Source organism: Pteronotus mesoamericanus, unplaced genomic scaffold (assembly GCF_021234165.1).
Source record: "Pteronotus mesoamericanus isolate MK-2021 breed Mesoamerican mustached bat unplaced genomic scaffold, CSHL_Meso_final contig_73, whole genome shotgun sequence".
Classification (NCBI taxonomy): domain Eukaryota; kingdom Metazoa; phylum Chordata; class Mammalia; order Chiroptera; family Mormoopidae; genus Pteronotus; species Pteronotus mesoamericanus.
Genome location: NW_026555245.1, coordinates 14177687 through 14193663, shown reverse-complemented (window position 1 = coordinate 14193663; position 15977 = coordinate 14177687). Strand labels below are relative to the sequence as shown.

Below are 15977 nucleotides of genomic sequence, written 5' to 3'. Positions count from 1 at the left end.
AAACTTCTATTAAAAAATAAGTCTAGTTGAATGGTTAGGTTTGCTATTATTTGACAGTAGAAAATTAAAAGGAAGTTTTGAAAGAACACTGGAAAATAACTGATCCACCAATTCTGCATCCTTTATTAAATAAAGAAACAGGCATAAAAAGTGGTGATGGTGATGGTAGTGGTTGGGAGCAGGGAGCAGGGGAGTGGAATTTAACTCCAGGAGTCAAATCCCAAGAAGAGTGTTCCCCAAAAAGCATTCTGAGCAGTCTGATACCTTTGACTTTGACCTGGAAACGGCTGCACTCAGGACAGGGGAGAAGCGTGAATTCTTCTGCCTGGTACATGGAATAGTCTGTGCTTGCAACCACGATCTGGTCCCCGGGCTCCCAGCTACTGACATCATCAAGCAGATGAAGCTTTACTCCATCCACAACTTCTACCCGGAAACCTGAAAGAGAAACGCCTAAACCAAAAAGCAAGAAAGAAAGTGATTTATTAGCAGGAATTTTTTTCCTTATATTGATCCTCTCACTGATTAACAAAGCAACAGTTAAGATAAATACAAGTCAGCACATTTTTACTAATGGTAACTGTGTGGGAGTTACTCTGTACATATTTATCTGTTGGGACTTCACACACATAATAATCTTTCATCAAAGCAACTATGAGAGATAGGAACTATTATATGTATCAGAGATGAAGAAACAAAAGGTCACGGTGTTTGAATAACAGCCAAGAAATGGTAGAGTCCATAACTGAATGCTAATTTAATTCTAGAGCCCAATTTCTTAACCTCTATCAGTCTCCCTTCACAAGAATCAAAACAAACAGGTTAAGAACACAGGTAATTAAAAAAAAAAAACCTCATGGGAGCAACAATGATCACTACCCAAAACTTCAGGTTCTTACCAAAAAAGAAATTACCTAAAAAATGGCAACTATACATTAATTTTTTCATTAAAATTTCATATAAATTTCAATAGTGTTTTGAAATAGATGACAAGGATGATTTTAAGCAAAAATTCTTTTTTTAAAAACACTAGTTAAATAAGTTTTGATTTAAATGATTGTTAGAAATTTTTTTTTGTTGGTATTTGTTTTACATCCAAAAGGTTAGATGGGGAAGATCTGTATTATTCAGTTATTTCTCACTTTTTTTCCTGGCTTTAGAAGAAAACTCTGCCTATGATTATCTCCTGTTAGCACTAATGAATTGGAAGTATGAAAGGAAATGAATTTATCTTCCCTCCTTCCTGAAGAGAATCGCCACCTCTTCCAGCAAGTAAGAGTTTTGAGAACATGGGACACAGACAATATCCTATGATGGATAGCTGGAATGTACCCTTCTCCGGAAGTGGGCAGTCATCAGCAATGTGGACATGAAAAAAATAATTTCCCACAAAGGGAGTGTTGACTCAAGGTTTGTCAGTATCTTTTGCCTGGAATCTTATTAGAGGCAGTTGTATGAAACTTTTCATACAACTTCCTACTAAGAAATGCTTCTCACCCACTTACGCCTTTTGCCAGAGGCAACCATGGTGCGGTAGAAAAAACAGTGCTCTTTGAGGCAGAAAGCTGAGGCTTTTTTCCAGCTTCCTCGTCCATAATAATACCTTCTCCTCACCCAAACCCAGAAGGCTGCTTAGAGGCAACATGTGAAAGTCCCTGCTTCATAACAGGAACTCTATTTATCTTTTTGTTTTAAAGCAAAAGTTTCTCTTTAATTATGATACAAAATACACCACTGTAACCCAAGTCATGTTTGCATTATCGTTAAAATAACATTTGAGTGCTCACTACATATACTATGCTTTAAAAAATAAAAAATAAAAACCTCCATATTCTTCATATTTGACACTCATAGGAGCCCCATGTGGTAGCTTCTATCACCAGATGAGAAAACTGAGGGTCAGGAAGCTAAAGTCAAGTGCCCACCATTACAGAGTAAGTGAAAGAGCTGTAATATGAACCCAGGCATTCTGTCTCCAGAAATTCACTTTAGTAAACAATTTGCTACATTGCTTCTAAAAGCAGAGGTGTGAACCAAGTTGATACTAAGCCCTTCTGGATAATTAAGAGATGTAATAAAATACTTCTTGCTCATTTCACATTTGTTTAGGCATAATATTTGGTTGGGGAAAAACAGGTGGTGGGCACGCACACAGACAAGAGGCTGCCAATCCACACCTGGAGCCAAAAATCTGACAGCAAAGTGGGAAAGTAAAAAAATTATACAGTGAACATCATTACACACCCAGTGCTAGGCATTATTTGAACAAATTATAGCTCTTCTGAAAGATGGATTATAATTAAAAATATATTGAAGAAAATGTAAAGACATGAGATACTTTTATAATATGTTATTTAAAGAGAAAAAAACAGGTCAAAACAAAAATGAACATCAGGGAAGGAAACATAAGATAAAAAAATATTAGCTTATTTGCACCAAAATAATTATCTCTGAAAGATGGGGTTGAAGATTAATTTTTACTTTGTACTTTGTTCTTTCCATGTTTTGTAATTGGTATTAGCTGGATCATCAGAGGGAAATTGCTAAGAAAATGAGCAGTGGGTTTGTGGAGCAAACCGAATTTGCTGACATATCTGCATAAAGAAGAAGAAGCAAAGTACAAGGTCATGTTTACTGTCACAGAGCATAACCAAGGACAGGTCACCGCATCACATCTGGGAACAAAAGCTATTTTCACCAGTTAGCCACACTTGGCAGTTTCCGTAGCGTAGTGGTTATCACGTTTGCCTCGCTAGTTAGCCACCCTACACCAAGTCCAGCTGGTGGGGCCTGATTTAGAATAGATCATTCTCTAATCCAGAAAAAACCCTTGAGTCTAAAAGATCAAGTACAGTAGGGAAACTATAGGCTTTAACTTCAACCAGTTGAGAAATCGAACTGGTATGTCATTTGAATACAGTATCATTTTAAAAAATAAAATCTGTCACAATACTTACCAATGTCTTACAAGACTATAAACCGTACTTGCCTACCTTCAAGCCATTCACTATAAGCTGTCACGGCAAACTTCTGACCATCCACAGTATAAAACTCTCTCTGGGCAAGAGCCTTTCCTCCACTACTATGGTTTTCATAGTTTCTCACAGATTCATTGCAAGAAGTACTTCCACCATCAATGACACCAACCAAAGCCCAAGCTTGCCTGGAAGGAAAAAGCACATATGTCTTTGATCATTTGCCAAGGTACTCACCCCAAATCCCTGGCACAGGTGTTAGGTCAGGTGCTGTCTAATTCTCGTCTTTCATGCTTTGCCAGTCCCTACACCTTTTTTCCTTATGAGGATGCAAGTCCAAATGTTGACTGAAGTAAATGATGTCACAAAAGGAAATGCACCTGGATTTTTTATTTGTTTATTTGTTTGTATCGAGAGGGAAAGGAAGGGAGAAAGAAAAGGAGAGAAACAGTGATCAGTTGCCTCTCACACACCCCCAACCAGGGACCTGGCCCACAGCCCAGGCATGTGCCCTGACCAAGAACCCAGCCAGCGACCTTTCGTTTGGCAGGGTGATGCCCAATCCACTGAGCCGTAGCAGTCAGAGCACATCTGGATTTTACATACCTGTTTGTCCAGTTCTGTAACAGGTGAAACACCGATGACTGTGACTTCCATTAATCACTGACTTCCTTCTTCCATAAACACTCATTTCATTCACTACCATTCTGGTGACAAACCCGTTTACTTCTCCTTCTTTTAAAACTTGCTCTTTTCAACTCCCCTCTCTTCACTGTCCACTAATCTAACTGCATAATAGAACCACCGTGGGGAGCTTTCAGAACACACCTTTGCTCAGACCCAGCCCACACCGACACAGTCCTCTTTTCTACAGGTGGGGCCCCGCATTAGCAAAGTTCCCCAGGTGATTGGAATGCGCAGCCACACCTGAGAACCACTGAGTTACAGAGGTGGTTCTCCAAGGTCAGTAGATCTCAAAATCACCTGGAAGTCCTGTTAAATCAGATTGCTGGGCTGCACTCCTGTTTGAACAGGGGCCAGAGAATTTGCTTGTCTAACAAGTTCCCAGGTGGTAGTGAGGCTTTCTGGTCTGGGGACCAAAGTGAATAGCCGTGCGTGAGAGGTCAGAGCGGAGCCGTAGTCACCAACCCTGACTGCACGCGCACTGCCCAGGCCCTAACCCTCGCAGATCCTGACCCTCGCAGATTCTGACCTAAGTGACCCAGGGCCGGCCCTGGGGACAGGATCTTTAAAAATCTCAGGTGTTCAAGTAAGGCTAAAAAACCTCTAGGTTAATCATTTTTTAATATTCTTGAAGCTGGACGATCACTATCCAACAGATTTTACAGGTTCCACATCTGTTTGTTAAAAGCAACATGTTTGAAAACGCCATTTTATTTCTGTGATACTGTGATAAACCTCCCAAGGACTTGCTTAAGCTTGTTGCCAAAAACCAGTAATAAAATTTTTAAAAAGAACAAAGACAAAAAGGCAGAAAATTTGCCTTAAGAATCCTGCTTTAAAACATGAAAAGAAAAATGCCAACTTCATTCCCTAGGGGGAATAAATATATCAAATGTAATCTAGGCCAGACAGATGGCCGGATAGTCACAGATAAAAGTTACCCAAAGCATGCCTACGTCCTTATAAATTCCACATCCGCCCCTGCCTGTATTTAGCTACTCTTTGGATGACAACGCTTTATAACTCTATTTATATTCCTTGACACAGCAGAAAGGATCAAATGAAAAATGTCTCAATTTATTATCTCCTGTGCAAGAGAGAAGAAAAAATATCAGAGCCTTCCTTTATTTACCAGCACTGCCTCGGCCACTATAAAACAATGTTGTATTCTATTGACTCTATCTCCAAAACACTCCTACTACTTTTCTCCTCCACTTGAGAAAAATTCCAATGCACCAGACCATTGTATTCAACGGGGTTATGTTTATGGACACTGGAGATAGTGTCAAAGCGGTGGGACATTGGCAAAGGGTCACAACTCTAATTCCTCCATCGAATCAGCAGCCGTATTTTAAAGGGAATTTAGAAACCAGCAGAATGTAACCGCCCTGCCAAAAAAGGTCAAACAAAATATTCAACAGTATCATAGCTAATGATCACACAAGTCTAGAACAATAATGGCATGAAGAAATGACAGTTGTAATCCCTGGTATTACTGGATAATAAAAACAAAGTAGGAGCCTAGAAGAGACCAGTAAAAGAACTTTCAGAAAAGCACTTATTATAACAGAGGTCCAAACTCGAAAATCAACCAGATATCCAGCAGAAAATACCTCGTGGCACAAACATACAATAGAAAATGAACAGCAATGAAAATGAGCCAGCAACATACCATATTTTGCCATGTATAATGCACACTTTTTTGCCCAAATTTTTGAGGGTGGAAAAAAGGATATGCGTTATACATGTGTATGTAATTTGCATTATACATGGGAATTAGTACTAAAAAGTGGGTGTGCATTACACACAACAAAATATGGGTAAATGACACTCAACAGAGTCAAGCAAAGCAACTAGACACAAAAATGTGATATATTGTTTGCCCTCATTTATACGAAGTCTGAAAACAGGCAATCCTCACCTTTAGTATCCTCCACAAAATCAGGAGAGCAGTTTCCTGTGGTGAATGGAGGGAGTGATCAGTCAAAAGGAGGAGGAAGCGGGGCCTCTGGGCCTCTAGCAAAGTTCTATTCATGAACTTGGTGGTAGCTACCCAGATATCACATCGTGCCAAGTCATTAAACTCTACATTCTTGTTTTTAGCACTTGCCTCTATGTGTGTTATATTTGATAAAAAATTTAAAGAAAACACTTCTAAGGTTTTGCACATGCTATATATACCCCGTCTGTAAAGACCTCCATCCCACTGCCTAGACAGCGCACCTCTAAACATCCCTGCCTTTGGGGAGCCTCCACTGACTAACCCAGGCCAATGTGGGGGCTCCTTCTACCATGCTCTCATTACAGGCTGCAGATGCAAGTGTTTTCAGTCCTCATCTATTTAGGTGTTTGTTTATCCACCATATTAAACGAAGGCTCTGAGACTGTCATTTCACCGTGGTGCCTCTTAAATATGCCCCGGGGGAATAAAAAGCATTTTTAAAAGACAACAGATCCGTTTTCTCTACTCACTTAACTTTCTCCAAATTTCTGGAGATAATATTGCATTCCAACAACCAAATTTCCAAGGAAAAAAAAAAAAATAACTAGATCAACCAACCATCAAAAACAATAACTAGATCATTTCAATATGTGAGTTTTGAAATCCTCCTACTTTTCACTGCAAATATTCCCTGACTTTACGAAGAACAATAAGCAGAATTGAAACTTCTGTTTTTTGAATTAAGTGTTGAGCCAGCTCGTGGCTGCATTAGGAAATCACGGTTAACTAGAATATGGCATAAGAACCATAAATAGTAGAAATGATTCCTACTATCTGGATGAACTTCCTAGGCCTCTTACTTGTTCCTTTCTCTCATCAGGCCTCCACAGACTGCGTCAATGAAACCAGCAGACCGACATTAGCATGCAAAGGATTCCAAAAAAGAAAGAAAAAGAAATCTGCATGTTCCACCCCTCAGGCTTTAAGACAACTTTTGCACCTTAGCACGATTATGGGCCCTAACCTTTCAACTCCAAAGTTACCTCAATTTGCCTGGGTTTCATATGACACACTTCAGGAGGTTATGAAAGAGGAAAGTAAATCGTCCTCAAACTGCCTGATCATTTATTTTCCAGTTCCATATTTCTGTTCTTTTCACAATCCTGACACTACCATTCACAAAATGTTTCATAAACCAAAGCCTAGAAAACTGCTTAGTTTCCTGTCCTCCTGTCCTCCAGGCCTACACTTCAAACCAAGAGAGACAACCAGACCTCTAGATGGTAGTGCCCATTCTGACCTGAAGTTGGTTGTGGTGTATTGTGTCTTTCTCCACCCTCACTCTCCTCTCATCCAAATATAGGCTCTAACACAGAGCTGGGAAAGAGAGTACACTAAGGAATGCCCACCTGTAGCCCAGGCCTTGAATCAGTTTACTTCCCAACCGGTCCTGGATCATTTGTATGGTACCCTGTAAGAGGCTTTTGGCTGCTGAATCCCCGACAGCTATAGCAACAATCCGTCCTGGATCCTGGACTCTTAAAAATTCCTGAAGTCGTCTGCTCTCATTGTGGTATTCGTGGGTATCGAACCTCACACTTTCCAAAATTTTGGCTGTGTCTTGGTCAATGACTCTCACATTGAGACCCCTTAAAAAGTCCTTTTCAAAGACATAGGAGCCAAAGGTCAAGCCTGAGGAGTGCAGAGTTCTCGCCAACAATGTCCATGATGTCTTCCGCGCCCCGTGTAACTCCAGTGTCCCGCCAGCTTCCACACCAATAAATTTTTTGCCAAATGTTGGCATACTTTCACCTTCATCTGACTTGCCATACAAGGCAATTGTCGCTTTGGATTTATAGCGGCATTTTTCTGCTCCAATATGAAGCGCCCCACCATCCTTGATCAGGATGTAACGAGTCCTCAAAGTAGTATTTCTGGATCCATCTTTATCGTCCCCAAATACAAGCAGCCCTGCAGAGAACAACACTAGTGTCAGTCCGCTTCTGAAACATCTTTCTGACACACAGAGGTAATTTCATCTCAGGGGTCAGGGGGAACACTTCTGCAATTAAGTGGAGAAGAAACAATTTACTGAGTCTCCTAAGAAAATTAACCCTGTTTTCAAAACACAGTAAAGGAAGAAATGAAGAGCTTGTATCTCAACTCACTAAAATGTCCATTCAGGTGAACCTGAATCCATTCACTTTAGAGGTAGATCATTTCCAGAGAAGTGTCTAAGAGCCTACAAACCTGAATCTCATTTTTACATGTTAACCATGTTGATTTTCTCATCTCTCTCCATAGCTCTAAAAATATTTGGCTACAAGAAATCACTTTCTAGAACTGTTTCCTCTTTTATAAGTCAAGTGTGGTGACTTAAGGGATTTGAAGGGCCTCTAGCTCTTGAATTCTGGGGTTCTACCTTAGGAACTTTCCATGTTCCTGTGGTTGGAGTGATGCCACATCCTAAAGACTAAGGAGAGTTACCTACAAAAGAACATCAAATGTGCCCCTGCAATAAAAAGCAAGCTTACAATTCCCATAGATGGGGACCATGACTCACCTCCATCCTGAATGACTATAGAATTCACTGTGGCATCTGAGGTCAGACGGAACATATCTCCCTCCTTGATAACAACTTGCTTTGCAGAATCTTGTCCTGGATCCCAGTTCCTGAGACGAGGGTTCTGATCTGGGCAATTCTCTGTAAGACAAAGCAACCTCAAAATCCCATCAACCCAACAAAATGCAAGGATACCTTTAGCCAAACCTAAGCACTACCATCACTTATCACAAGCTGCAGCTAACAGGCTGACATATTTTAATTTCCTGCCGTAAGGATGGAAATCCCACCCCTTCCACTCCAGCAGAGATTCGTCAAATCCTTTACTATTTCCGCACACAGAAAAGGTCTCCCCGCAAAACCAAGTCGCTACCATCTAGTTCGGGTCAAACTCCATAAGGTGAAGATGGAATTCCTCTGAATCATCATCTAAATGAATCTAACTGAAATAAATCAAGAGTGAGAGTCAAAATTATGAATTGTCCTTGGACCCACACTAGAAACCTATTTTAGAAAAGAAAATATGTTCACAACATACTGGTCGATAAAAAATGGAAACTGCTAAGGAATATGTATGTTAGGTCTTCCCAAGTTTTTTCCTGTGCACAGTGAATCATTAGTAGGTGAAAATAGCACCTTTTCCACTGCAAAGGCAGTAGCTGATACATACCGCTATCTTTAGACACATACCCTTCCCCAACAAAATTGCAAGAAGCAAAGGGCCAAAGACATGACTTCTCTTTTCAGAGATGAGGAAACCACAAATTAGAGAAGCCAACCCAAGACTACTCAGCACATTGAGTGATATGGAAGTTCCCCTTTCAGAAATGAGGGTGACTTCACTTGCAGTGGCCCTTTACTAGAATTAGAACTTGCTTCTTGAATAGGTGATGATGAAAACATAAAAGTATTCCGCATTGCCACAGCTATGTAATGCATGAGGCCTTTGGGTTCTGCTACAATTTGAAGGGGGGACATCATACCAATTTAGATCAACTAGGGACCAAGTATTAATATTTATTCAGGATAAATTTGTCCACGCTATGCTAGATACCATAAAGTTTATTTAAAATATATATATTTTATATTCTTATAAATAAAGCAATGAGCCCACACCCTCCAAGCTTGTATTCTAGCTTGGGAGAGAAAACCACAATGTATGAAGTACTTGAATATTTATCAATGTGGTAGTTACTGTTGATGCAGAAGAGCTCAGAGAAAGGAGGGATGGGGCGGCAAGGGGTGGGGTACCTGGGGCAGCTTCAGTGACACAAGTACCAGAATCGGCAAGACACGCTTGGGGATCGTATGAAGGGGGTACGTACATGTTGGGAAATAGTATGAGTAAAAGTAAAGAAACTGAGTGCAGCACAAAGATATTTTTTATAGAAAGAAAATGCTGATTCCTCATTTTGAACTTTTGTAACACTAATGCAAACATCTTAATTCTTTTTTTACTGAATTCATTGGGATGACACTGGTTGATAAAATTACATATGTTTCAAGTATGCAAACATGTTATTTCTAAGCGCTCATGCTGTCCTAGGGTTATGCTTTCTCTCTGAGGTGACAGTAACTACTACAGTTAAAATTAGTCCCACTAGTTAAGACCTTGGAAATATGTCATGGAATTAATTTTTCTCACAGCAGCTCCATAATCATTGTTATTTAATTCTGATAAATCAGTGAGCATCACTAATACTAAGGAGAATCCCTACACTTTCCTTCCCATCAAAGAAACAAGAAATTTCTTAAATTTGTTTTGATTTAATATGTGGATTTCTTTAATTTTTCTTCTAGTTCCCTCTCTTGCCATAAAACATCTAGCTGGAATTCTCCATAATGTTATATCAGAAGCAAACGTATGCCCCATGTAACAAGCACTGTACCCAACTTTGGAGAAGGAAGTCCAGTCTTGACATCTAGAGCCTACTATTGATAGAATAGTTACACAATTCCACTTGGTTGTTTACAATTATTTCCCAGGAGGGCATGTTTCATTAGAACCGTCACCCAAAACTCCTGGCTGTTTCCTTCCAATAAAGTACATTTAATGAGAAAATGTCTGGTCTGCAGAAAGCACTGAAAAATAGCTCAGTCCGCCCCTCCTTCCCGGCTACCCACTTGTTAAGCAGTGGGTGCATTATCAAAGTTATATAAGAGCAACAACCACAGTGAGGCTGTCCCTGAAATATTTCAGCATACCAAATCTTTCCACTGATATTCTGCACTTACACTGCCAAAAATGAAACTAAAGAATGTTGATTCAAGGAACCACATCAGCAATTCAAAGTCTTAGATGGAATATGAAAACATCAGTTAAAGCTGCCGATTTCAGCTCTGATTTTCCACTAACCTAGCATCCCTTTACTGCAAACTACTTGGAAAGAATAAATCAACAACAAGTAGCTTGGTTATTCTGCCAGAGAAAAGGGGAAAGAACGTCAATGCTATACGCAATGAAAAGCAACGTTGCAAGTTCACAATGTGGTCTACTGGTGCGATCCAGAAGGATGTTGACATGAACACCTCTCTTATTCAGGTCTATTTAGAAGTATTGATACTACCCCTCCCCAGAAACTTAAAGTCCAGAAAAACCCCTAAATCACCATGAACACTAAATAGAATACTATTTGTAAGTCTTATAAATGGTAAAATGCTTCTCAAATGTTCTACCCATTTAAGGAGGCATCTGATTTGACAAAAATATACTGTAGACTAAAAAATGCAGTCAACCCTGGTGCCCAGTCCCGGCTTTTCTGGTCTGCCACCGCGCTCAAGGCCCTGGGCCCCCAGATTTCCACACGGGTAGACGGGATTCTGTGATAAGGCCGTCCTTTGCTGGTACAGCATTTAGGCCAAATGACAACAAACTTCTTCAAAATCACCCAAAATATTAATATAGTACCACCAGGAGAAGCTAAGGCCATCAAGAAATTAAAACCTCCCTAAATGATGTTTAACTAGGAAGTAATGAGTGATTTTTAGACAAATATTTCAGAAATCACACCCCCTAATGGATGTTTTCCTTTGAGGATATACATTGTTCCTCAACAATATTTGAGGCTTCTCCTTAACAGTCCTCCAGCCAACTGCAAACTGAGGAACACAAATCTTATTATTTGAATTTATATTTTAAAAAAATAAAATGTAGTTCATCACTGCAGTTGTGATTTTTATCACTAAAAACTTTTGGCAGTCAGAAAATCTTACCTCCCACCAAGGATGAAATTGTGCTGTGGCAAAAATTCTGTAAGGAACTCTAAAATTAGCACTTCTAAAAGAAATACTCCAAGAATGTCTTGAGCACTGGGACGAAGTGACAAAATGGAAAGGAAGAGCCATCCTTTAATTTTTTCATTTCCAATGGATTCTTTTAATAATAGCTCTCATTCAGAAGTTATACCTCACATTAACTAATTCATGAGTATATTAGGTAGTTAGAGCCAACTTAATATAAAAGAATTTTTTAATCTTATTCTACTATTTCCTTCCCTTCTGTCCTTTCCTAAAATATTTTCTATTTTCCCAGTTAATTAACATAGAAAATAAAGTACATAAATAAAAAAAAGAATATGTTCTATACGTACACATGCCTCGTGCACACACACATACTTACCATCTGGAGCATATTTTGAGGATATCCCTAGAATGACTGCAAGTGCAACAAAAAATGAGAAACTAGTAATAGCAAAGCAAATGAAAGTATTTTTGTGCCTCTTCTGCTTTTGGCTTTCTCCCTGGGTTTGCTGCTCTTCAGGTGAGAAAGCAAAGCTGGCCCGGGCTTCCTGTCTGATGGAGGGACATTTGGCTGAAGCTTGGCTCTTTGGAGGAGGAGGGGGACGCAGTGGAACAACCTTCCCTGGAACATAGCCAGACGAGCGAGGGCCGTTTCCATTCTGAGGTTGCAGGAAAGCAGGGGAGCGTCCCCTGGAATTAGTGGCATGCATGATACACTGTCACTGAAAAAAGAAAAAAAAAATTAAGGCTCAGAAATGTGAAAATTAGGATGGCTTTTTGTTTAAGTATGTCTTACCATTTAAAACAATTTTTAAGTGTATAGTTCAGTGGCATCAAGTACATTCATAATGGCGCATAACCATCCTAACCACCTATTTCCAGAACTTTGTCATCCCAAAGAGCAACTCTACAACCTCTAAGCAACAATTCTCCATTTCTACCTTCTCCTCAGTCCCTGGTAAACACTGTAATGACTTTTTTAAAATACCAAGTCAGCTTACATCCCTGAGTGGATGAAAAGGGATTCTAGCCCTGGCTAGTGTGGCTCAGCTGTTTGGAGCGCTGTCCTGTTACCAAAAGGTTGCAGGTTCAATTCCCAGTCAAGGCACATACCTCAGTTGCAGTTTCAATTCAATCCCTGATCCCTGGTGTGGGCACATACAAGAGAAAACTTATCGATCCTTCTCTCTCCTATCAATGTTTCCCTCCCTTCTTCTTCTCTAAAACCAATGAAAAAAAATGTCCTCAAGTAAGGATTGGAAAAAAAAAAAAATGTAAGGGCATTCTATGGTAACTTCACAAGGTGATCTGATCATAAATTCCTAACTGGGCAGGTCATGGCAGGTAGTCATGCTCCAGGAATAGAATTTATTTAGTAAAAGGCTTATCTTTGCCTTAAGCAAGCCTTGTCTATTGTTCCTGTGCCTGTAGGTTCACACACCTTTGAAATGCCTCTTTTCAAACCCCTCAAGCAAAACCACCCTCAACAAAGCACAGAATCTTTAACTATCCTGTAATCTAATCCCTGCCTTGCTTCCTGCCACTTTATGTAATCTTCCTAAAATTCTCTGCATGAAAGAAGTTGCAAACTGCTATTCTAGAAAGTGTTTTTAATTTTTCTCAGCCTGTTGCAATCTTGCTTCCAGGTATATCCTGTTTCGTTCAAATAAATTTTTATTAAAAATCTCTACAGGTTTGGACATTTTTACATCAACACCTAATATAATAAACTATGTGGACAATCACCTTCACTGGTCATCTTCTACTACCACTGCTTCTCAACCCTGGCTGCACCTTATAATCACCAGCTAATGTAATGCCTGTCCCACTTCAAACAATTAAGTCAAATCTAAGCACCTGTTACCTTTTAAATGTGCCCCCCCACAACATGTTTTCTAATGAGCACTTAGGTTGAGAGCTACTCTTTTACAGCAAATGTCCTCAATTTTTATTTGTGCATAAGAATGACCAGGGAAGCTTGTTAAAAATGTAGATTCTTGGGCTCTCCATCCCTGTGATTCTGGCTCAGTTGGTGCAAAGAAAATCCTGGGTTTTACATTTTTAAAACAATATCCAGGTAGCACAGAGGTAGGTGCTCATACCCTGAGTATCATTATTCTAAGCTGTTCAAATTGAAGTGTACAGGTCATATGAGGACCACAAGGAGTCCCTAAAAAGTTCCAATAAACAAGCTCATGTTTAGTGTTTCATTTTTCCCACTGGATTCATCTCGTGGTAAAGGGAGTTATGTATTTCCTACTTTTATGATCTCTTAACTGTACACTGAATTCACTTGGGGGAAAGTCTAAAGTCCTTATTATCTCTTTAATTCCTTTTTAAAATAGCAGATATTCAAATATTATGGTTAAGATGATTAAAAAATGGCTAACACTCATAGAACACAACACTTACTGCCAGGTACTACTGCAAACACTTTATGTGTATTAACTCATCTAATACATTTAATACAACAAATCTACAGGTAGGTGCTATTATCCCCCATTTTACACACAAGAAACCAAAACCTAGAAAGGTTAATTAGCTAGTGTATGGGAGAACCAGGACTCAAACCTAAATGTTTTTACTCTAGAGTTCAGGCTCTTAAGAGTTACACTAATGTGTTTTTCAAAGCAATTAAGAGGCTGTAATTTCAAAGAATCAGTTTTGCAAGAGTGTAACTAGAACTGTGCTGAAAGGGCACAGTAATGTTTCAGAAATTCTTTATGCGGAAGTTCAATAGACTACACATGGTTCTTTATTACCTAAGAGAAGCTGACGTACACAAAAAAGACAGTCCTTTTGTAATACTCTTTATAGTTAGAATGTACAAGTTTTTTAATGAAAGAATAAGTTTTGATGAAACTTTACAAACTTTTCTGTCTCTTTGCCAAGTGGTAGGCAGAGAGAGAAAGAAAGAGGTACTCAGCTACACAATGTTCTTACAATGAGTGTGAATAATTCAGACGTGCTCAATGGCTTCAAAAACATGACATTCAACCTCTTCCATTACTTCCCTTCCTCAACAACTAGAGTGTCTCAGAGTCACCCGACTTCATTCAATACCCTTATAATGAATCCCCCCTCCACTTCTGCCAAAACAATGAGTAGATCCTAGTCATGTGGGTACCTCCAAATTGCTCTAAACTACAGCAAATCCATTAACACAAAATGTGGTCATTAAAGAAACCACAAATAAGTGTTCCCAGGACCCGAACGACCTGGAAATTAATGGGGACAGAAAGGGAATCTAATCAAGAATTGATGTTGATTTTACATCGGGCAAAGAACATTCTCAGTGTGGCTGTCAAAAACGCTTGGTTTGTAGGGCTTAGATGAGGTTTAAGCTCCATGACAAAGGGAAAGCAACCAGTTTAAGGCACTGCATGTGCCAAGGTGCAGTATGAAACAATGGATACATCCTGCTGGCACAAACGAGAGAGTATAACAGAGACACCTTTATGATCATCTACTATCAAAGGCAGGACTAAACTAGATATTCTTGAGTGCCAGCCTCACCAGGTGGGGAGGGGAATCAAGACTACACTGTGTTCTGAAGGGAGTGAAAATCTTTTGTTTGAGGCTGTGATCATCTGATAGTTCATTGTTTCAGGGTGAGAAAGATCATCCTTAAAAGGCTGGAAGAGCCCTTGTGTGGGAGATAATGTGTCACCAGATGTACAACAATAAAACAAAAGGCAGGGAGAGGCTAAATGAAGTCACCGTCCCACTAGGAGTAATTAGTGTCTTCACATTCGCAAAATGGTATTTTCTACCAAGAAAATTCAGATGGTGTCCACCCCAAATTAAAAGTCAATAAATCAAAAAGAATCATGGCTGTGTTTTCCCCATAACCCTTCTGCCAAACTATGTTTTCCTACATATGTATTCTGAGCCCACTAGCTCTGTTTTACTGAAAAATATATAAATGCAAAAGCATTTTTCTAAGAATACATAACAAAAAATATTTTATGCAAATTTCCTCAATTCACTACAATTTTTAAAGAGATAAGGTACAAATAAAATGCTTTACAATTTCACTTTACAATTATGAGTTTACACTAAGAATAGTATTATGAATCAGTTATTTTAAAATATATCAATTGCTAGTTACAGATTTTAATTATTCATGGAGAAAAAAACGGACATTTCACTCATTCAAGAAGTAATCGTGAGCTCTTGTGGTCCTTAGAGCGTTGTGGAAGAAACTAAGGGAGATAGAAGACTTACAACATCTCCAAGAAACGCAATTCCTAAACTCAATTTGAAATCACTTGATTGAAGGCAGCGTGACACTGATCAAGGAAATACTGTGAAAATTGTAGTCAGGATCCCAGGCTACCTCAACAATGACTGTTTAATCCATAAGGGTGTTAATAGCTGTAGCATTAATTTAACCCAAAAGGCTTGGTAATAAAAATAAAATCATGCAATTAAAACTTTCCACAGGAAATGGAGGCAAATATTTAAAGCAGATAATGAAAGAAACTACTAAGAATATAAAAACAGCATACCAATTTACAAGATACAAATGTAAATGCTGAAAAAGGGGAAGCATTCAAAACCTAGGACTTTT

The 15977-nt window shown here is 39.1% G+C and overlaps 1 protein-coding gene across 3 annotated transcripts in view; it reads right to left on the bottom strand.

The window, feature by feature from the left end:
* Nucleotides 1–15977, bottom strand: part of CEMIP2 (cell migration inducing hyaluronidase 2) — a 74519-nt gene that overhangs the window by 46261 nt on the left and 12281 nt on the right. For all 3 annotated transcript variants that reach the window (XR_008529941.1, XM_054583026.1, XM_054583025.1), the window contains exons 2-6: nucleotides 11784–12126; nucleotides 8165–8305; nucleotides 7011–7572; nucleotides 2994–3163; nucleotides 265–453 (exon numbers count right to left, since the gene is read on the bottom strand). Coding sequence is in view for 2 of the 3 variants with exons in the window: in XM_054583026.1 (XP_054439001.1) it covers nucleotides 265–453; nucleotides 2994–3163; nucleotides 7011–7572; nucleotides 8165–8305; nucleotides 11784–12114 (1393 nt within the window). In the remaining variant the exon portion in view is untranslated. The remainder of the gene's footprint in view (nucleotides 1–264; nucleotides 454–2993; nucleotides 3164–7010; nucleotides 7573–8164; nucleotides 8306–11783; nucleotides 12127–15977) is intronic.